This window comes from Lagenorhynchus albirostris, chromosome 13 (genome assembly GCF_949774975.1).
Source record: "Lagenorhynchus albirostris chromosome 13, mLagAlb1.1, whole genome shotgun sequence".
Lineage (NCBI taxonomy): Eukaryota > Metazoa > Chordata > Mammalia > Artiodactyla > Delphinidae > Lagenorhynchus > Lagenorhynchus albirostris.
This window is the reverse complement of record NC_083107.1, coordinates 70,108,448-70,128,957: the sequence shown is the minus strand read 5'-3', so window position 1 is coordinate 70,128,957 and position 20,510 is coordinate 70,108,448. Positions and strand designations below refer to the sequence as shown.

General features: G+C 52.3%; 1 protein-coding gene across 1 annotated transcript in view; it reads left to right on the top strand.

The window, feature by feature from the left end:
• EFR3B (EFR3 homolog B) overlaps positions 1–19,827 on the top strand; it is an 85,592-nt gene extending 65,765 nt beyond the window's left edge. The window contains exons 7-23 of the mRNA XM_060168645.1: positions 662–796; positions 1,451–1,529; positions 2,278–2,413; positions 2,693–2,854; positions 3,589–3,700; positions 4,083–4,134; positions 6,091–6,263; positions 6,786–6,861; positions 7,327–7,488; positions 8,912–9,043; positions 10,461–10,528; positions 11,646–11,773; positions 12,529–12,620; positions 15,803–15,851; positions 17,037–17,143; positions 18,469–18,518; positions 18,961–19,827. Coding sequence (XP_060024628.1) covers positions 662–796; positions 1,451–1,529; positions 2,278–2,413; positions 2,693–2,854; positions 3,589–3,700; positions 4,083–4,134; positions 6,091–6,263; positions 6,786–6,861; positions 7,327–7,488; positions 8,912–9,043; positions 10,461–10,528; positions 11,646–11,773; positions 12,529–12,620; positions 15,803–15,851; positions 17,037–17,143; positions 18,469–18,518; positions 18,961–19,066 — 1,819 coding nt within the window. The 3' untranslated portion in view covers positions 19,067–19,827. The remainder of the gene's footprint in view (positions 1–661; positions 797–1,450; positions 1,530–2,277; positions 2,414–2,692; positions 2,855–3,588; positions 3,701–4,082; positions 4,135–6,090; positions 6,264–6,785; positions 6,862–7,326; positions 7,489–8,911; positions 9,044–10,460; positions 10,529–11,645; positions 11,774–12,528; positions 12,621–15,802; positions 15,852–17,036; positions 17,144–18,468; positions 18,519–18,960) is intronic.
• Positions 19,828–20,510: the final 683 nt, after the last annotated feature.

Here is a 20,510-nt window from a genome sequence, read left to right as displayed (position 1 = left end):
TCACGGTGCTGTCCACGTCGGCTGGGCATGACGCCGATTGAAGATATCGTGGGTTCCCCACTTTCTGTCAGTTGAGCCTGCGCTGCTAGAGCCGGTTGGGAAATTTAGTATGCCCTCTGGTGGTTGTTCCTGGAATAGCTTCTCACTGACAAGCTCCCTGGTGGTCTCAGGTGGAGGTGGGTGGGTACCACTGAGTCGCACCTAACTAAGCCAACGCCCGTGCCTTTCCCGCTTTTTCCCCTCCTTCCTCTCTCCCCTTCTCTTCTGCTTTCTCCAACTCTGTCGGCCTCCCTCTCTTCTTATCTCATCTGTCGTTCCTTCCAAAGCCTTGGGGGCATGGAGACACTCGTGATCTGCGCCTCCCCAGGCCCATGGTGCTCAGGGCATCTATCCTTCCCACAGAGGCACATCAGGCCTGTCCCTAGGATGTCCAGAAAAAGAACTTTATCCCTCCTCCCACAGTCTTCCTCCACTGTGGGCTTCCTTACCCCCATTTAACTTCTGACAGCCTCAACACCTCCCCTGTGACCTAGTGCAGCCCACGTCAAATTCCTGCTTGTCCTACTGGGACCATTTGCGTGAGGGAAGCACAGAAGGCCTGCACAAAGCGACGCCCAGCTGTGCATTCCATCCCTCACCCGTGGGCTGTGTGTTTCCACAGCCGGTCCCCCTCCCCCCTCCAAGCACCAGAGAAGGAGAAGGAGAACCCTGCAGAGCTGGCTGAGAGGTGCCTTCGGGAACTGCTGGGCCGGGCTGCCTTTGGCAACATCAAAAACGCCATCAAGCCTGTTCTCGTGTGAGTGTTCCCCTTCCCCACCCACCCGCCTTCAGCTTTGAACAGTTTCAGGTCCGGCATCTCCTTGCTGACTCGGGAGGAGGGAAGGAGGTGTTATAGTTGTGGTGCTTCGGCCAAGTGGGTCCCTTCTCTGTGCCCATGTTCCCCACACTGTGGCATCAAAAGCTACCACATGGTGGGCTTCCCTGGTGGCGCAGTGGTTGAGGGTCCGCCTGCCAATGCAGGGGACACGGGTTCGTGCCCCGGTGCGGGAAGATCCCACATGCCGCGGAGCAACTAGGCCCGTGAGCCATGGCCGCTGAGCCTGCGCGTCCGGAGCCTGTGCTCCGCAACGGGAGAGGCCACAACAGTGACAGGCCCGCGTACCGCAAAAAAAAAAAAAAAAAGCTACCACATGGTGACCGAGCACAGTTTTGAGGAGAGGAGTTGGGAGGAGGAAGGTGCCCGGCTTCATTCCTGAGCCCACAGCTATGGAACCCCGTTCGTTGACTTCTCGTACTTCCCTTCTCTCACCTACACCTGAAAGCCCTTGCTACTTACCTGGGAGCTTCGAGAGGGGCTGGGTCTCTCGGGGGGTGACTTTCTCCCACCAAGCTTCTCCCTCCTAACATCACTTGCGTTTCATAGTTACTCTCCATATTTTCTCCCTCACAGCCATCTGGATAACCATTCTCTTTGGGAACCCAAGGTGTTCGCCATCCGTTGCTTTAAAATCATCATGTACTCAATTCAGGTACGGCGGCTCCCCTGGTCCAGCCTGTCCCTCTGGCCAAGGTGGCGCCTCTCGGAGCGGAACGGTGCACACCTGGAGAAAACCAGCTGTCCTCTGTGACTTCTCCTAAGCCCCTAGTTGTCTAAACCCGCGCTGCTTAATCTAGTCGTGGAGAAGGACTAGTTTAATTTCCAATATGTCACAGACCCATACTTTATAAAACACAAAAAGAATTGTTAGAAAAAACAAACGACAACCTCATGCAAAATACAGGCCCACAGACCATAATTGGCTGCCATGGCTTCTGTCAAGTTGCTTACTCAACACTTACTCTCAATTTCCATACTTAGCTCAATGTACATGGGCATCAGACAGATCTTGACCTGGCACCAGACCACAGGCCACACTTTGAGCACCACTGGACTAAACCACCGGGCCTCTTGTGGCCCTAATAAGACCTGGGATCTGGGGAAACCGAAAAGGAAGACAGTATCTTAAAATTGACTTTTGACCCATTTGAAGTGAAAGGGCCCAGGGAAAATGTGGAAATCCAGGTCTTCATTGGGATTTGACTCAGCTCCTTGTTGGACCGAGGAGGGGGAGGGGCTCAGGAAAAGGACTGGGGTATCCGGGTGCCACCTCTAGTGCCTGCTAGCCTTGGGACCTCCCTTTTGTCCACCCAGCTTTGGGTCCTCGTCGAGGGCTGCCCTGGCTCAGAGGCCATATGGGGGCTGCTATCTGGGGACCAGCACCTCTCCCTCCCCCCCAGCCGCAGCACTCCCACCTGGTTATCCAGCAGCTCCTGAGCCACCTGGATGCCAACAGCCGCAGCGCGGCCACGGTGCGGGCGGGCATCGTGGAGGTCCTGTCGGAAGCTGCTGTCATCGCCGCCACGGGCTCTGTGGGTAAGGGGGATCCCGAGTGGAGTGGAGCCTGGGGACCCCCCCAAGGACAAGGAACTGCCCTTAACCGTAGGCTGCCTCCCCTTCCAGAAGAGGGCAAGGCACGATAGGGAGGTGTCAGAGCCGGCTTTCCTCAGGAGGAGAAATCAGCTGGGGAAGGTAGTGGGCAGAGGAAGCCCCTGGCTGGAAGGGGGCCTGGGCTTGCCCGATAATGCAGGGCAGGGGAGAATAAGGGAGGAGTGCCAGCCCCGGATTTCAGGTCTCCCACCCCGCTGCGCTCAGGGCCCACGGTGCTGGAGATGTTCAACACTCTGCTGAGGCAGCTGCGGCTCAGCATCGACTACGCTTTGACCGGGAGCTACGATGGGGCCATAAGCCTTGGCACCAAGATCATCAAGGAGCACGAAGAGCGCATGTTCCAGGAGGCGGTCATCAAGACCATAGGTGGGCCCGGGGAGGGGCGGGGCCCGGGGCCGGAACTGCGGTGGGAGGGGCCGGCAGGTGGGCAGGCTCCTGGCAGGCGGGCGGGAAGGCGAGGCCCCTTCCGCGAGGATGTTAGTCCAGGGGAGTGTAAGATTGTCATCCACTTAAATCGTGTTATTCACGGACACTGGGGGAAATGGAGTCAGCCCATGGCGCACACAGCTCACAGAGTGGCCTGGGCCAGGCCCGAGTTAGATCACAGCACAATCTCCCTGGGTTTCTCAGCCTGAAGTTCAGATCAGAGGCTGAGACAGGCGAACTCTTCCCGCACCCCAGTCCCCATTAGGGCCGCCTGATGCTTCCACGTTTGAGCGATTGGAGGGGAGGTGGGAGAAAGAAAGAGAAAAGGAAGGAAAGAGGACAGGGAGAAGGCCATGGATATGCACGTGGATGTGGAAGGGGAGAACCATAAAGCCACCATGTGCGTGTAAGGGCTCATCACTTTCAGAGCCCTCTGGTCCTAGCGCCACTGGAGCTTCGCCATCCCGAAGACCTTAACCACAGCCTCCGGAATAACACGTGAAGGAACGGGAGCCTGGAAGAGTCCTCTGCCGTCATCTAGGTGTCTCCCTCTGGGTCTTAATCGTCTCCCTAGAGAAGCAGCCCGCACTCTTCACAGTAGTTTGTTCAGCTGAAAGTTTGAGCGGAGACTCCAGCAGCTGCCGGCCTCAAACCCTCTCTTCTTTTTCCTGAAGGCTCCTTTGCCAGCACGTTGCCTACTTACCAGCGCTCCGAGGTGATCCTCTTCATCATGAGCAAGGTTCCACTGCCTTCCCTGCATCACCCCATGGAGATGGGGAGGACCGGGTGAGTCTGCCATGCCTTCCTCCCCCTTCCTCTCCCAGCCTAAATTCCACCTGACTCCCCGTCCCACGTTTTTGGGCTCTCTCCCTTCTCCACCTCAACTTTCCTGGTTCTGTCCTTACTTGTCTTCTCTCATTCTACTCTCAAATCCCTCAGCAGCCTTTAGTGGGCCTTTGGATCCTACAGTTCCTCAGGCTGTCCCACCAATAACAACCTTCCACCTTGGGGGGAGCCATTAGTTCCCTGGTCTGGAAATCACTGTCCTGGGTAACCCAACAAGATAAGCCTCATGGAGAATCTAATCAGGAGAAAGAACTGGGCAGGCAAGTGTGGGGTCTTTGCCTGTATCACCATCTTGGTGATCATCTGTGTCTCTGGTCTATAGGGAGAACAGGAACCGACTGACCCAGATTATGCTGCTGAAATCCCTCCTTCAGGTGAGCCTCTCCTGTCCCCATTCCTGCTCTGCCTCTGTAGGAGGCAGCTCCTTCCAAGGAAACAAGACAAAGCTACTACATACAGTTGTGCAGGTTGCACACTGCACAAACATGCCCAGCCAAAGGGGTGAGTAGGGGGCTGAAATCCAACCTGTGTTCCACTCACTAGCCAGGCTGGGTACCCACAGGGCTGGGTCTTCCAGAGCAGGCAGGATGCCTGTTTCTAACTTTCACAAAGGTACCTTCTCAGCTACTGATGGCCTTGTCACTCAAACATTATCTCTGTATTGAGGTGGACTCTATTGGTTCCTGCCCTTTTTCCCTCCAAGTATCTCCCCAGGTCCCTTCCACCTGTTTCTCCCTTGGTACTTATGACCACCTCAGTCCCCTAGCCACTGTCTTTCCCTTTATCCATTTAAAAAAAAATAATAGCCATAATTCTTTTATCTAACTTAATTTTTAATTTTTTTTAAAAATATTTTTGGCCAGGCCACGCAGCTTGCAGGATCTTATTTCCCTGACTAGGGATCGAACCCAGGCCCCGGCAGTGAAAGTGCCGAGCCCTAACCACTGGACCGCCAGGGAATTCCCCCCTTTATCAATTTTTTTACATTTGTCTTCTTTCCTTCTTTGCAGCCATCACTGGAGGCTAGATTTATTGTTCTCAAATGCTGTTCCTATGACCAACTTGTTTAACATATAGATTCCCTAGACATTTTGAGCCATTAGTCTGAGGTCCTGGAATCTGTATTTGTAACAACTTCCCAAGGCACAACCCTGGCCTAAACTCTGGACATCTCAGAACTAGATTATTCTATAGTTGCTCCCTCCTCCTCACCTATCATAAATACAACCAGGAAGAATTTTCTAGAAATGTTGTTCTTCACGTGTTGCTCCTTGTTAAAGAGTACATCTCAGTTTCTAATTGATGTGCATCCAGATTTCAAACTTCTCAGACTGAAATTGGAAGGTCCTCAGTCCCCTTTCCTTCCGTAGACCCCCCATGTGACCCCTCGACCCGTCTCTGTTCTAACCCTGCCGCTCTGCACAGCCCCCTCACTCCCGCTCACGCCCTCCCTCCCCTCTCTCCAGCCCACACCTTTCATGTCACACTATTTTTATAAAGGTTTTTTGTGCTGATACTGCCCACATCTGGTACCTCCTTTGTCTATGCACTCCTGCCATTTCTTTGCTGAGTTTACCGTCATTAATTTGTACCCTGCGTCTTACCAAGGTGACAGTTTGGGGCACACTCAAATACCTCCCCCTTCCGTGAACACTGATGTTTACTACTGATGCCACCAGGCTTTACCAGAGCCTCAAGGGCCTGCTGAATCATCAAAGGCATTGTTTTGCAATATGGACTTAACAGTAAATCTGGTTTGCTGCTTTTAACCACTTTGACACCATCATGGGTGAGGTGTCTCTGTACGCCTGCTGGCTTTAATCAGCAGACCCTCATTATGGCCATGCTAGAAGAGATGTAAGCAAATGCTGTGTGTGCTCTTGGCTGTTGCCATGTCCGTGGGTTCTAATTCCTCAGCCCAGCTGTAAGTTCTTCCACTGTGTCTCCTTCTTTGTGACTGTTCGTGCTTCTAATGAAGCGTGTTCATGGTGAATGTTCGCCATTTGTGCCCTAATAGGCTGAAACATTAGGTTCAGAGGCTCCCTGGCTTTTGCTCTCTTCTAGGGCTCATCCTTTGCTTGCTTTTAGTAACTTAATGTCCCTGCATACTGTCCCCATCCACTTAGCTAAGCTGAGCTGGGCGGGTTGCCTAGGTAGATGTTGGAGGGTTCCCAAAAGCTGCCTAAGGTGGAGGACGGGGAAACTGGGCTGGGAGATGTTTAGAGAGGATGGATGCTTCAGACCCAAATTCTGCCGACTGCCCCTCAGTCTCCTCACTGCTGCCAGGAGGGCCGGCGTTCGTAAGCACGTGATCCTGGGCTCCCTTGCAGGTATCCACCGGCTTCCAGTGCAACAACATGATGTCAGCTCTGCCCAGCAACTTCCTTGACCGCCTTCTCTCCACCGCCCTCATGGAGGACGCAGAGATCCGTCTCTTCGTTCTAGAGATTCTCATCAGTTTCATTGATCGTCATGGCAACCGTCACAAGTTCTCCACCATCAGGTGAACTTGGGGTCTCCCCTCTATTTGGTGTGTGATGGGGGAGGAGACTCCCATTAGGACCTCGCACTCAGGTGGGAAGACGATTCAGATCTTCAGTGGGAACCCCCCAGGGAGCTAATCATGGACATGGACCCTGGGGTCCTACAAGGGAAGGAGAGACTGAAGGGGCATTTGTGCCTGGTGGAGCAAGGGAGGGAGATTTGGGAGGTAAAGAGCAGGTACCCACGGGAGCTCTCAGGTGGGGAGGAAAGAAGGGGATGCAGGGTTATCAGTTGAGACTGGGGGGCTGAAAGGGAGGAAGGAAAGGGAGGAAGAGGGCAATCTGGATCAGTATTTAAGAAAAAAGAGACAGGAGCTTGAGAACTTGGGAGAAAGTGGAGATCAGGCTAAGAACCAGGGCAAGAGGACACAGGGAGGCATTGGTACAACTAACAACACTGGGATAGAGCCCAGTGATACCATGTGAGCTCTGCTGGCCTCGCGCAAGGGCTGACTGAGGCGGCCCCTCACGTCCCCTCCCAGTACCCTCAGCGACATCTCTGTCCTGAAGCTGAAAGTGGACAAGTGCTCCCGGCAGGACACCATCTTCATGAAGAAGGTTAGCAAGCGTGACCTCAAGACACAGTGAACCCCGGGTGGGTCAGGCCCTGCGGACCCCAGTCTTCCAGCCCCCAAGTCGCCACTGGCCATGCCCCTAGAACCCACTTCCTCCTCTTTGACTATGCTTAGTCCAGATGACCAGCCGACCCCTCTAGGGGATCAAGCCCCCAGGTCATACTTATCACCGAGCCAGAGTGAGGAGCATCCCTTGACTATGTTCTAAAACTGGATTTGGGCAGCAGCTTTTGTTGCTGGTTTCACTGGGCCCACCTTCCCTAAGCACATACTCCCGCACTGCCCGATTCCACTGGGGTCTGCTTTAAAGGCATCCTGTCCCTGAGGGCGGAGGTGGGGTACACACAGCTGCATCACCCCCTTCAGACTGCTCTTCCCATTCTCCTTGCCCCTCCTGTCCCCACCCTGCCCGCCGTGGCCCTGCCTCCACCCTTGTCCCCATCTCCAGCACTCCCAGCAGCTCTACAGACACATCTACCTGAGCTGTAAGGAGGAAACGAACATACAGAAGCACTACGAGGCGCTCTACGGCCTGCTGGCGCTCATCAGCATTGAGCTGGCCAACGAGGAGGTGGTGGTAGACCTCATCCGCCTGGTGCTGGCTGTCCAGGTGGGGCCCCCTGTGGGCGGGACATAGGCGTTGGGATCGGGGGAAGGCACCTGTTTTGGCCAAGCACTAGTGAGAGAGCCAAGTAGCCACTGCTTAACACCTGTTCTGGAGCCCAGGAGTATTGCACCCTTGGTTGGCCATTCCTCCATGAAGACCACAAACCGTGGTCCTATTTGGGGACCACCAAACGATGCTGAATTCATGGCCTTGGCCCATCCTCAGAGTAAAGGAGACCCGGGAAACAGGGTCTTTCAAAAATATCCCTTCACCCTAGTATTCTGGGTCTCTTGCAAGGTCTGAATGAGACTCCAAGGATTGCCAAGAGGGTACCCATAAGCCCGGAGTGATCTCCATACAAACTCATTTGTGTAAAGATTACCTAGTTCCCAAACCTGGCTGTGCTTCAGAATTGCCTTAAGCACTTATTAAAAATATATAGGGCTTCCCTGGTGGTGCAGTGGTTGAGAGTCCGCCTGCCGACGCAGGGGACACGGGTTCGTGTCCCGGTCCGGGAAGATCCCACATGCCGCAGAGCGGCTGGGCCCATGAGCCACGGCCGCTGAGCCTGCACGTCTGGAGCCTGTGCTCCGCAACGGGAGAGGCCACAGCAGTGAGAGGCCCGCGTACCGCAAAACATAAAAATAAAAATAAATAAATAAATAAAAATATATGATCCCAGTTCTGTTCCCAAGCTTGGGGATCTGGAGATTCAACAAGCTCCCCTCGTGACTCTCAGGCAGCCAGCGTGGCACTAGATAGGGCTTTAGACTTTCATGGTCTGCCTGGGTGGAAGTCCACTGCTCAGGATGCTGGGAATTGGGGCGGGTCCTTCAGACCTCAAAGGCCAGGGTCAGCAGGGCCCCGAGGCTAGGTGGGCATCGTATCCTGAATGGTGGCGAGCCTGGAATTGTGTGGTGGAGACTCTTCAGCTACCTGCTTGATGGCGCTAAGTCCTGCAAGGCCGACCCAGATGCTCCGAGCGTCCTCATCCTAGAATCTGAGATTCCTTTGTGTCCCGATCCCCTAGTGACTCACACAGCTTTGTCAGTTTAACATGTGAACCCAGCTTAGCAAGGCAATCCAGTCCTCCAAGGATCATCCAGGGTCTGTGGTGAAGGTGACGGCCTCCTGGAGGTGGGATTCACGAGGGTTTGGACGGTCCAGCTCCCTACAGCGGGAACTGCAGAGCGGGGCCCTGAGGGCGTCGCCTCTCCACTCAAGGATATGAGCCTCCAGCTCACGGATTGTTCTAAGAACCATTTGCTTCAGCTTTAATGAGGGCGACCTCTGTTCCCCAGGGAGTTACGGGGAAAATGCTGGAAAAGGCTTTGTCTTGAGTAGTGGGCCACGTCTAAAGGAGGTTGGTAGAGGGTGGCTGGAGGGTGGGGCACCAGCATAGTTTGTTCCCTCTGTGTTGCCGCAGGACGTGGCCCAGGTCAATGAAGAGAACTTGCCTGTTTACAACCGCTGTGCCCTCTACGCGCTGGGTGCCGCCTACCTGAACCTCATCAGCCAACTCACGACAGTGCCTGCCTTCTGCCAGCACATCCGTGAGGTTGGTGTCCTCATGACCCTGAGAGCTCAGGAGGCCCTTGACTTGGGGTTTCCCCAGAACAACTTTTGCTTAATTGCATGAGCCCTGTGCTTAGTCTAGGCGTGAGAACTAACGATGAGAGATTCTCAGCGGTAGTGACTCCTCCTGTACGACATGACATAGCAGGGCAGGGTCAGGCACAGGCAGTATCCTGTACCCCTTCCCAACCTGCTTGCTACCTGCCCTCCTCTACTTCCGGCCCCTCTATACTCCCCCCACTCCCGGAAGCGCACATACCCACATCTCTCAGGTCATCTGGGACTAAAGCTACTTTAAGGAAAGTTTTTGTTATGAAAATTTTCAAATATCACAAAAGCAGTATGAGTAGGGCAGTGAACATCTGTCACACGAACTAAACAGTTACGGTGATTCGTCCACATTTGCTTCATCTGTCTCCTTTTTCTTTGCTGAAATGTGTTCAGACAAACCTTGACTACCATGTCGTTTCACCTCTGCGTATATCAGTATGTGTCCAAAAAATTATGGACACCTTTCTACCTAATTGCTATGCTATTTACATGCCTAATTAAATGATCGGTTATGCCTTGGTATTACCTTATACCCGGTCTATAATCAAATGTTCTCAGTTGTTGCAAAAAGGCATTTTAAGACATACTGAACTATGTATAGGTAGAATGATATAATACGTAGGATTAACTTTAAAATACACTAGCAAAACAAAATAAAACTAAACAAGAAAGCTCAGGTCTCAGCTGGCCTGGGCTGGCTGTGGGCATGGAGGAAGGTGCTGTATTGCTGTGCCAGAGACCACCCTGAATGAGGCAGGACCTTCCCAGCCTTGGGCTGATCCAGGACAGCAGGAAAGGCAATGCCCCCACACCCTCTTCAGTAAAAATAGTAGCATCGTGGCTTCCTCACCTCCTGCACATACTTTCATGCCAAGCGTCCTCCCACTTCTCAGCATCTTAATAACTGTCAGCTTTCTTGTCAAAAATTTGCAAAGGATGCTGAGGGAAACTCACCGTGTCACTCTCCATCGGGGTGTTTTTGCAGTGCACCTGGGTTTGGGGAACAGTGGGACCTATGCTCCCTTTTTTGCATTTAAACAGAAAACAGAAATAGGACACAGGAGCAAGAAACTGAACTCTCTTGGGAGCTAAGTCCCCTGCCTTTGGAGGACTCTTAATGCATGTGTGTCACTGGAGACAGCCTGAGCAGTCCTCCTGGGCTTCACAGGCTGCCCTGAGGTCCCTGTTGGTCTGAGTTTCTCCCTCAGAAGCCCAGCCATGGGTGCTCTTCCAGGGGGTTCGTGGGAGGGAGGAAGTGTTCAGGGGAGTGGGAACTCTTTCACTGGCCTGTTTGGATTTCCCTCTCCCTGCTGAACCCAGCTTTTCTCACGATTCCTCCCAAACCTCAGGTGATAGAGAGCAGGAAGAAAGAGGCTCCGTACATGCTCCCTGAGGACGTGTTTGTGGAGAGGCCCAGGTGAGAACACTGAGGACGTGCTCAAGGACAACCCAAGCAGCTGAGCAAGGAAGTGGATGGTCTGAGGCCAGGGACTTGGGCTTCTATGGGCTCGAGGGCAGAAAGTGGACCTTATGCCTATGACCCAGAAGTCCTGGGTCAAGTTTGATCCCCTCACCTGACCATAATTCATGCCTTGAGCCATCTCAGTGTGTTGTACCGTAGAATACGGGCTGCATGCAGCCTCTGGGAACTTTGACCAAGCCCATGGGAACAAATCCTGGAGGAGTCCTTCCTGACAAGACAGTGCCGCCAATCCAAGTGGCCTTCTCAGCCTGCAGTGTGGGCCAACATCACCTCGGCATCAGAGGGACTCAAGGGAAAGATATTCTGAAAAAAACAAAATATCCCACAATAGAGGATGGCTTTATAAATGGTGGCCCATCCACACCCTAGACAACTGGCAGCCCATCCAAAGTGTTTTTAAAAAATAGTTCATGTGAGATATTCACTGTACAATAGGTGAATAAAATAGATCCTAGAACAGGACAGGGGGGGCCATGGGGATGTCTGTGTGTGTGCAAAAATGTGTGTGACTGAGGGACTCTGCACAAAATCTGAATGTGGAAAGTGGGAGTGTAGGTGGCTTTTTTTCCTTTTGCTCCTCTGTCACTTTTGTATAATGAGTGTTACTTTTTTTTTTCCAGCCTTGCCGCGTGGCTTGAGGGATCTCAGTTCCCCGACCAGGGATTGAGCCCAGGCCACGGCAGTAAAAGCCGGGAATCCTAACCACTAGGCCACCGGGGAACTGCCTTGAGGATTACTTTTAAAATAAGGAAGGTCGGGCTTTCCTGATGGTGCAGTGGTTGAGAGTCCGCCTGCCGATGCAGGGGACACGGGTTCGTGCCCCGGTCCGGGAAGATCCCACATGCCGCGGAGCGGCTGGGCCCGTGAGCCATGGCCGCTGAGCCTGTGCGTCCGGAGCCTGTGCTCCGCAACGGGAGAGGCCGCAACAGTGAGAGGCCCGCGTACTGCAAAAAAAAAAAAAGAAAAAAAAAAAAAACATAAGGAAGGTCATCAGGAAATCATTCTAGTCCCCCATGGTTCTCATCTGCCTCTTCCCTCCTTTGTCTCCCAGGCTGTCTCAAAACGTCGATGGAGTGGTGATTGAGCTTCTCTTCCGCCAGAGCAACATCAGTGAGGTCCTGGGGGGCAGTGGTTACAATGCAGACAGGCTCTGCCTGCCCTACGTCCCTCAGCTGACAGGTAGGAGCCCTGCTTGAGGACTTCCGAGCCTGCCTCTGGCTTTTCTTGGCCAGGGCCTGAAAGGAAGGGACTTGTGAGTCCTTTGGTCACCTTCCATGGCACCTTAGATGTCACACAAGAGCTGAAAGACACAGTGGAAATCCATGGTGAGATCCTTGATTTTCCCACCTCTCCTCTTCAGTGCAGGGTCCTTGGGAGTAACTGGCCCACGGGATAGCCTGGCCTGTGCGTGGGAGAGACCCCACGGTGCCGGAAAGAGCACACATGGGCTGTGGAGTCTGAGACCCAGTTCTCTGTAGCTTACTTCCTGAAGAATCTTAGACGAGTCCCTTGGCATCCCTGAGTCTCAGTTGCCTTGACTGTAAAATAGGGATATTAGCAATACCTGCCTTAGAGGGTAGAGGCAGATGCCCGTAGTAGGAAATGCTACGCAAATGACAGCTGCTGGTGCTGTTAGCAGATGACCCTTGTGAAAGTTGAGATACGCTTTCTGGTCATAAGCGGCTTCTTTGTGCTCATCGGTAATTTCAGAATCTTAGCCCTAAAAAGCAAAACTCACCGCCCGAAGATGGGCAGTGAAGGCCCGCAGCCCTCCATAAACTCCAGCTGTAGCCCCAGCGTATAAACTCCCTCTGAGCCCACCAAGGACTGTGGACCAGGCAAAGGCAGGGGGGTTGGGAGATGGTGCTGGAGGCATGATCCTGGCTTGCTCTGCAGGGGCTGGGGACTCTAGCTTCTCTGTCCTCCTTTCCCAGATGAGGATCGCTTATCCAAGAGGAAGAGCATTGGAGAAACCATTTCCCTGCAGGTGGAGGTAGAATCGAGGAACAGCCCAGAGAAGGAGGAGGTGAGTGTCTCATTCTTGATCCACTGCCCTGGTGAAGTTCAGCGTCCTCCCGGGAGGGGCCTCTTCCTACCTCCTAGGTGGTCAGACACTCCACGATCTAGACTCCCTTAGCTACCCCACACATTTAAAGTTGCACAGAAAGTAAATTTCTCAAGTAAGTCCTGTTTTCTTACTGACTCTCATCATATGTATCCTAGACATTTCCATCTGGAAAAAATTACCGAATCCCCCCCACCCCATACACTCCCATAAGCATGTTATAAAAGTCAGTCTTGAAAGCCTTGCTGGTAGTCATTCCCTATTCATGATGGAGGCGGACATGCTCCATGTTGGAAATTGGAAGGCCTCACAGAAAAGATGAGGGCAAGAATAGCTTTTACAATGTTTCTTCCAGATATGTCAAGAAAAATGCTTTTTTTTTTTTTTTTTTTGCACGGTAGTGCTTCTACCTCAGAAAATAAAGAAGGTGTACCCACAAGTAAGGGGGAATAAAGAATTTTAGTGGAAATACCAAATTTACTCACTAAAATGAAAAAGAAATGCGGGCGGGGCAGTGAGGAGGGAGAAAGGCATCCCGAGGGAACTGAAGCCTCAGGATGCGGTACCCTTGTTTTAAATGGTAACTCTGCCAATTAAGGGAGTTAATGGAGACAGAGACGCAGGGGAACCTTAGCAAGAAGCAGGGAGGATGCACATCTGGGTGGGACTGGGACAAGGAGACTTGTGAGATCCCTGGGCATGGACAGCCTGGAGTAGCTGTGAAGGACAGCCTGGACACCCAGCCTTTCCCCAGATGGGCCTGGAGCAAGGAGAAGTCAGTGGGGTAAAGGTCAAGCCTCCCCCTAACTGTGCCCTCAGCCATTCCAACAGCTCCTCGGTTACTAGGGCAGACCTCCAGGGCAGGGCTTTTCCAAGCTTGTCTGGAACCTTCCCATGGAAGGAAGGAAGCTCTGACTCAGGCCAATTGGAGAAGCAACATGAGGTTGAGCCAGGTGTCCTCCAAGGCCCTTCCAACTCTGCAGGGATGGGAACCTCACGTGTTAGGAGCACAGCGTGAGTTGACTGCTATCCCCTCAATAGTTGTAATTCTTCCTTCCCGAGAGTTGAGAGACCCTCAGGAATTGATAAGTAAAGTGAAGCAGAAGAAGGAAGAGAAATGCTCACCTGGGTACACAGCTGCCTGCTCCCTCATGGCCCCTCGGTCAGCATCATGGGTTCCTCCCCCTCAGAGAGTCAGCTTAGCCCGGGGATGGCTTGGTATCGGAAGCAGGGGTGTGGGAGCCTCCACCCTTCTGCCGTGCTGTACTTCTTTCCACTTCCAGCCCACCTTGCCCCCCCCACCCCTCCAGAATCTCACGGTAACTCCCTGTAGCCTCAAATGCCAGCCTCATAACTGGTGATCAATAAATGCTGGTTTGGTTAAATTCCAAACCCAGTGCCTGGCATTCAGAGCCATTTGTAGTCAGGGATGCCCTCCCATTTCATTTCATCTCCCCTCCTCTCTGGCTGGTCTGCTCTCAGTCTCCCCCATGCTATCTCATTCACCTCCATGTCTTTGCTAGTGTGGAATCCCATGTCGGAATCACCCTTCCTCTCCACCTCTACGTTCTTGAATCGCCCATTCATCAACATCCAGCCTGGGGTCCATCTCCTCCATCAGCTCCTCTCTGCCTGCCTTTACCCAGTGACCTGTCTTCCTTTTTCTCCCACCACCACATGGTTTCCTATCACTTTACCCGTGAATATCTGATGTTGGTCAGTGCTGACAGTGGATGGATGGATGGATGGACGGATGGATGGATGTATGGATGGGTGGATAGACAGACCTACAGAGGATGAACCTTCACAGTGAATGAATCTTCAGAGTGAATGATAGCGCTCTCTTGCGTGTCATTCCTATAGTAATACATTTTGCAATTTCAACTAAGCGACTAGCCAAGAATCCTACACATAATTGGTGCTCACTTAATATTTGTTGGATGACTTTATCCCAGACCTACAACTGTCCATTCCTACTCGAACAAGCATTTATGGAATTCCAAGCTCAGTGCATTGTCTGAATGTATAAAGTGGATATACTGATGCACTCACACCCAGATCAGGGACTAAAATGTCCTCCAGGAGCCCTGCCTCTGCACCCCCTCCCCAGAGGGAGCCACTAGCCCAGCTTATGTCACTTCTTGAGCTTTATATCAATGAAGTCATTCTCTCCTGTGTCTGCCTCGTTCATGTAATATTACATTTAACTAATAGAACATGAATAAATCATGGGTCTTGCCTCAAGGAGCTCACAGTCTAGGGGGGAATTCCTGGAATTTAGTCCAAACTCCTTCACAATTTTCAGCATCTGACCTAAGGCCACACATCCGTAGAACACCCTTCTTTGGGTTTCATTATTTTCCACCTCCTTTTATGGGTTCCCAGGACACTGAGATCCTGTGACCCAGGTCCTTGGACCAACCTCAGTATGCCTTACCTTTACTGAATACTCACATCACCTTGGTGGATAATTTAATATCAGAAGTCTTCAAAAATGTTAGTCAGGGGCTTCCCTGGTGGCGCAGTGGTTAGGAGTCCGCCTGCCGATGCAGGGGACGCAGGTTCGTGCCCCGGTCCGGGAAGATCCCACATGCCGCGGAGCGGCTGGGCCCGTGAGCCATGGCCACTGAGCCTGCGCGTCCGGAGCCTGTGCTCCGCAACGGGAGAGGCCACAGCAGTGAGAGGCCCGCGTACCGCAAAAAAAAAAAAAATGTTAGTTCTTGAAATTTTCATATGAGATTATATTTGCTAACTGCCTTCTCTTGTTTCGAATATTTTCTGTTAAGTGCTCTGAAGGTTTGTTTGAATTACAGTGTTTTCTTCCCAGGGAGCTTAACGGGACCCGCTGGGGGGCGATGGGGGGAGGGGCCAGTGAGTTCTTTCAGGCCAGACTTGTGACTGATGAGACAGTAGCCTCCCCTCCTCTCTCTCTCCCTGCTCTCCTTCAGTGGGAGGCTCTGTGCCTGCTCAGGCAGCTTCCAGAGACCCTAGTGAGAATGTGGGTGTCCTCAGGGAGTTTCTCCCTTCAGGACATTCTTCTGAGAAGTGAAGTGGCTGCCAGGTAACTGAGGAAGCCAAGGCTGCCTCCCCACCCCCCGCTCCCCCCTCCCCCTTTCTGAGCACTTCTGTTCCCTCTCCCTCAGCGCGTGCCTGCCGAGGAGATCACCTATGAGACGCTGAAGAAGGCCATTGGTAAGTGGGGGCCCCCCAGGGAGGGGATCACAGGGCTGGGTCCTGGAGAGGTGGGTGGGTGTGCGCAGCTGTCTGCTGCCCTCGCAAGTGTGATTCACACAGGTGTGAGGGGAGAGGCTGGTGGCTTCCTCTAAACTCTTCACAACTACTGAAGCTGCAATTAAAAGTCCCCCTCTCTTAACGGGTTGGGGGGGGGTCCATGTCCTATGCCAGGAACCCTTTTTCTACTGACTGCTGCCATTAAAAATGGTCAGTTGAGCGTTACAGCCAATCAGACAAGTAAAAAGCAATTTTATTTTTTATTTTTTTAACATCTTTATTGGAGTATAATTGCTTTACAATGGTGTGTTAGTTTCTGGTTTATAACAAAGTGAATCAGTTATACATATGTTCCCATGTCTCTTCCCTCTTGCGTCTCCCTCCCTCCCACCTGCAATTTTAATGTGTATAAATACATTGACAGTTTTTTGGTGGAGTGTGATACAAAAGAAAAAGTTGAAAAAGTTCTTAGTGAAAGCCATTAAGAACAAATCCTATTAATATTTATTTAATAATGGCAATAGATTTTAAAATGCAGTATTACCTCATCTAGATTATTGGGCAATGAAGTATCCCGAATTAGAGAACTTTTCCGATAACTGATAACAAGTCTTTATCTTTGTTGTCATTGATGGTACACTTTCTGAATGTTCCCACTGCTCTGCCTTCTTAAACTGGGCATGATGAACGTATTTCATACCCTTCCTTTTTTTTTTTTTTTTTTCATTTCGGCTACCAAGAGGAATATGCAGAAGCCTTAAACTGAATGGCCTCCGACTGCTCTACCATAGGGGTTCTTCGTTGTCTTTTGTGGCTTTTCCACTGTTGATGTCCCTTTTCATATTCCCCCCAGAGTACTTCCTGTTCCAGGAACTTCCGTCTATGAGTCCCAGTGTCAATGCAACTACACGGGGCTTTAGCCCCACTTAAGGGTCCACTCAACTAGTTTTCAAACTTTTAGGCAAGGAAGGGGGCCGAGCCCTCAGGCAGAATCAGAAAAGGGTCTAGCCCTCCCAGGGCCGAGTGATGGCATCGCACCCTCCACGCTGCCCTGCCCCTCATCAGCAGAGTGGAGATCTGGGGGGAAATCTCAGACTGCATCACTGGGGTAGGACCTGAGGGCTGACCTGGCTCTCTGTGGCGCAGTGGACAGCGTGGCCGTCGAGGAGCAGGAACGTGAACGGCGGCGACAGGTGGTGGAGAAGTTCCAGAAGGCGCCCTTTGAGGAGATTGCAGCGCACTGCGGGGCCCGGGTAAGTGAGACGTTAACGGTGCCCCTCCCGGGATCAAACGGATGTGGGCCCAGGGCAGGACTGAGTTTCTAGGAGATCCTGGTTCTGTTGTCATCCAGAAATTAGGGTTTAGATCCCAACAGTGCCTTGGCACTACATTGTTTTCCCATGAACCTAAAGGCTATTAGTCATACACCCCTCCAGAGGTCACAGTTTTCATATAAGGGAGAAACCCTGACCTCAGGATCTCCTGTACCAAATAGATAGATGATAATAATTATAATCATCAGAGCAGGAACGGAAATAGCACTTGCTGTTCATCAGAGCATCTTATATTTATCAGCTTATCTCCTTCTCATGACAACGCTGCCAGTTTGTTGCCATTAGGGTTGTCACACTATGGAGTGATGGGGGAAGGGGCCAGGGCACAGGAAAGATGGCCAGCATTTGCTAGAGGGCCCGCTTCCAACTGGGGGACCCCGGCAGGTGGAATGGAACGGCCTGGCCTTGGAAAAGAAATCTGAATGAGAGGGCGCCAGACGAGTAGAAAGACGAGTAGATGGCTAAGGGAAGAGCACAAACATTTCTTGAAAATGATATTCCAGGATTTGTTAGCCCCAGTGTCCATCTTCGTAACAATGAAACATAATTGTAAACATCCAAAGTCTACAAATAACTTATATTTTATTGTACTTTTTCCTCTCGATAAAAACACGTGTAATTTTCTATTATATATATTTCAAATATATATACATAAACTTCTCATATATTATATTATATATAGTAATATATAAAAATACATAAATTATATATAAAAATACATGTAAGTATAATACAGATTTTTCTGGGCCTATATTATGCTGACCTCTAGTTCCATCCTGAGAGGCAGAGGCTGCTCATTTCGTGAGCTCAGAGTTGAGCACAATCTCACTCTCTGTGTACGTGGACTTAGGTGGAGCCGGAAGGGACCAGAGAGAACATCTTCCCTAATGCACCAACTTTGTACAACTGCTCCTTGGGAGTTAAGGAAAGAGCTGGAACCAGCTCTGAGCCTCCTGACTCTGCCCAGCAGGCCCTATTGCCCCACTTGGAGGAGCTAAGGGTTCTTCCAGAACTTTGGCTGAAGTCCTTCCTGGGGTTCCTGGCCTCTGTGCTGTCCCCAACAGGCCTTTGCTGGGCGGCTCTTTCTGATCTGAACCCACCGCCAGGGTCCACAGATAAGTGCTGGCAACGAGCTCACACCGGTTTCTTTCCTAAGGCCGCAACTGCCCAGCACTTTCAGTGCATGGTGGGCAGGGGGGCTTGGGAGTCAACCCCCGGCTCACTTTCCCTCTGTTTGTGTCTAGGCATCACTGCTGCAGAGCAAACTCAATCAGATCTTTGAAATCACCATCCGGTAAGTGGCAGCCCTGGGCAGGGGATCCCCACTTCTGTGGCCCAGTGTAGGTACCCCTCCCCCCAAGTCCTCCTCTCGCACCTGTCTTCAGCCCTCCCTGCCCCCAGCCTCTGTCTCCAGGGCTGGAGTCGGCCACCAAGTCTCCCCAGATAAGGAAACAGAGACTGAAGGGAGAAAGAGACAGCTCAGTGAACCCTGGAAAAGAGCCGGGGGTCCTAGTGTCACAAGCTGGTACTTTCTAGAGCAACAGAGTTGCTGTAGAGCCTGCAGTAAAGCTTGACTTCAAGCTGAAGATTCTAGAACAACTTGAAACCTGGGAACCACGGAGTGACATAATCTCTGGTCCCTATTCAAAGAGAAACCTCAATCAGCTGCTCTGCTGCACGGGGCGGGACCCCAGAACCGTCCTCATGCCTTTCCCCTCCTTGTGTTTCTGTCCCAGGCCCCCACCAAGCCCATCAGGAACCATCACTGCAGCCTATGGCCAGCCTCAGAGCCACTCCATCCCCGTCTATGAGATGAAGTTTCCCGATCTGTGCGTATACTGAATTCCAAGACACAGCTTCTCGGAGGGGTGGGGCCTGAGGGAGGGGCTCGCCTTCACGCCCACCCCGACGCCATGGAGATCTAACTGGGATCTCGGAGAAAAAGCACCTTGGACAGCTAAGCAAGGTGGAGCCCTGGGCCCCCCTGCCCCCCTCTCGGCCTCCCTGCTTCCTCTTTGTCTTCCCTGAGGGAGATCTGGCCACGCTGGGGCCAATAAGCATCCTACCTGTGCCCTTTATCTCCTCTTCTGTGTCATCCTGGGGTCAGGAGTCATTGGGGGTCTCCAGAGAGAGGCTGAGGTCCCAGGAAACTCCTGCTTAGTGTAGTAAGTGAAGGGCTTTCATGGGGGTGGGTGTGCAGCTGCCATTCCCCCAGGAGGGAACTAGAGAGACACAGTTGGTCAAAGGAAGCCATAGACTGCAATCAGGAGGAGGCAAGGCCAGCTCCTCCCGTAAAGCAGTGGCCTGTGAGAGCTGGAAGATGGGGCGCTGATCTCCTCCAGAGTGTCCCCTCCTCCTTCCCCATGTGAGGGTCCAAAGGCCTTCAAGTGTCTGGTGTCTTTTCCACTCCCCTGCTCACCCTGCCAGTTGCCTCTTCGTGAATTGTTTCTATTGTTAATTAATACTGAGCTTGTATAACGGAAGCTGGGGTAGAGACACCGTGGGGGGCAGCAGGCCGCTGACAGAGGGAGCCCGTGTCCCCAGGCTGGCCGGCTGGGCCAGGGAGCAGAAGCACGGGCCGGCCTCCTGTCCAGGAGCAGCAGGCAGAAGTGGGCAAGTCTGCGTCCCTCTGTAGTATCTCCCCTCCTTTGTCCAGAGGAATGTATTTCTGAGTTGAGTTCTCCCTCTTTGATGCTTTTCTTCCTGTGGCTCCCCGTGTGAGCTGCCTCTGGCAGAACCTCACCTGGGCCTCCTCCTGAGGCAGCTCCCTCTGGCCAAGAAGAGCCCTTTCCTTCTTTTCCAGTCTAACTTCCCATAACTTTTCTGAGCTGATATGACTCACAGGAAGGTGAGAATAGTCACATGATTCCTTCCTGGAGAATTTGCTCTTGAAAAGAGGGAGGGTGAGTAGATTTCTTGACCCAAAGGAACCCCTTTTGAGGGTACAATTTTCGGCAGCGTGGGGTGGGGTCAGAAGAGGGCTGATTCTGCTAAGGGGAGGGCAGTCTTCTCAGGACACCCTCGGGTCACACCTCTGTGCGTGGCCCTGCACAGATGCACTGTGAGAGCCTGATTATCAGGGCTGATAGGTGTATTTGTCCAAATTAGGAGAATCTTAACACATGGAACTCTCCTGTTGCGTGTGCAATAATCTTGTTGGGTGTGGGGGCTACCTGACCCTCGTTCCTATAGTTTCCCCCCTTGGTTGCTGCCTCTGTGCTGTGGGCCTGTGGCTTCCAGAGGGTCTACATGACTACAGGGCCGAGGGGGCCCGGCTCCCGCCCCT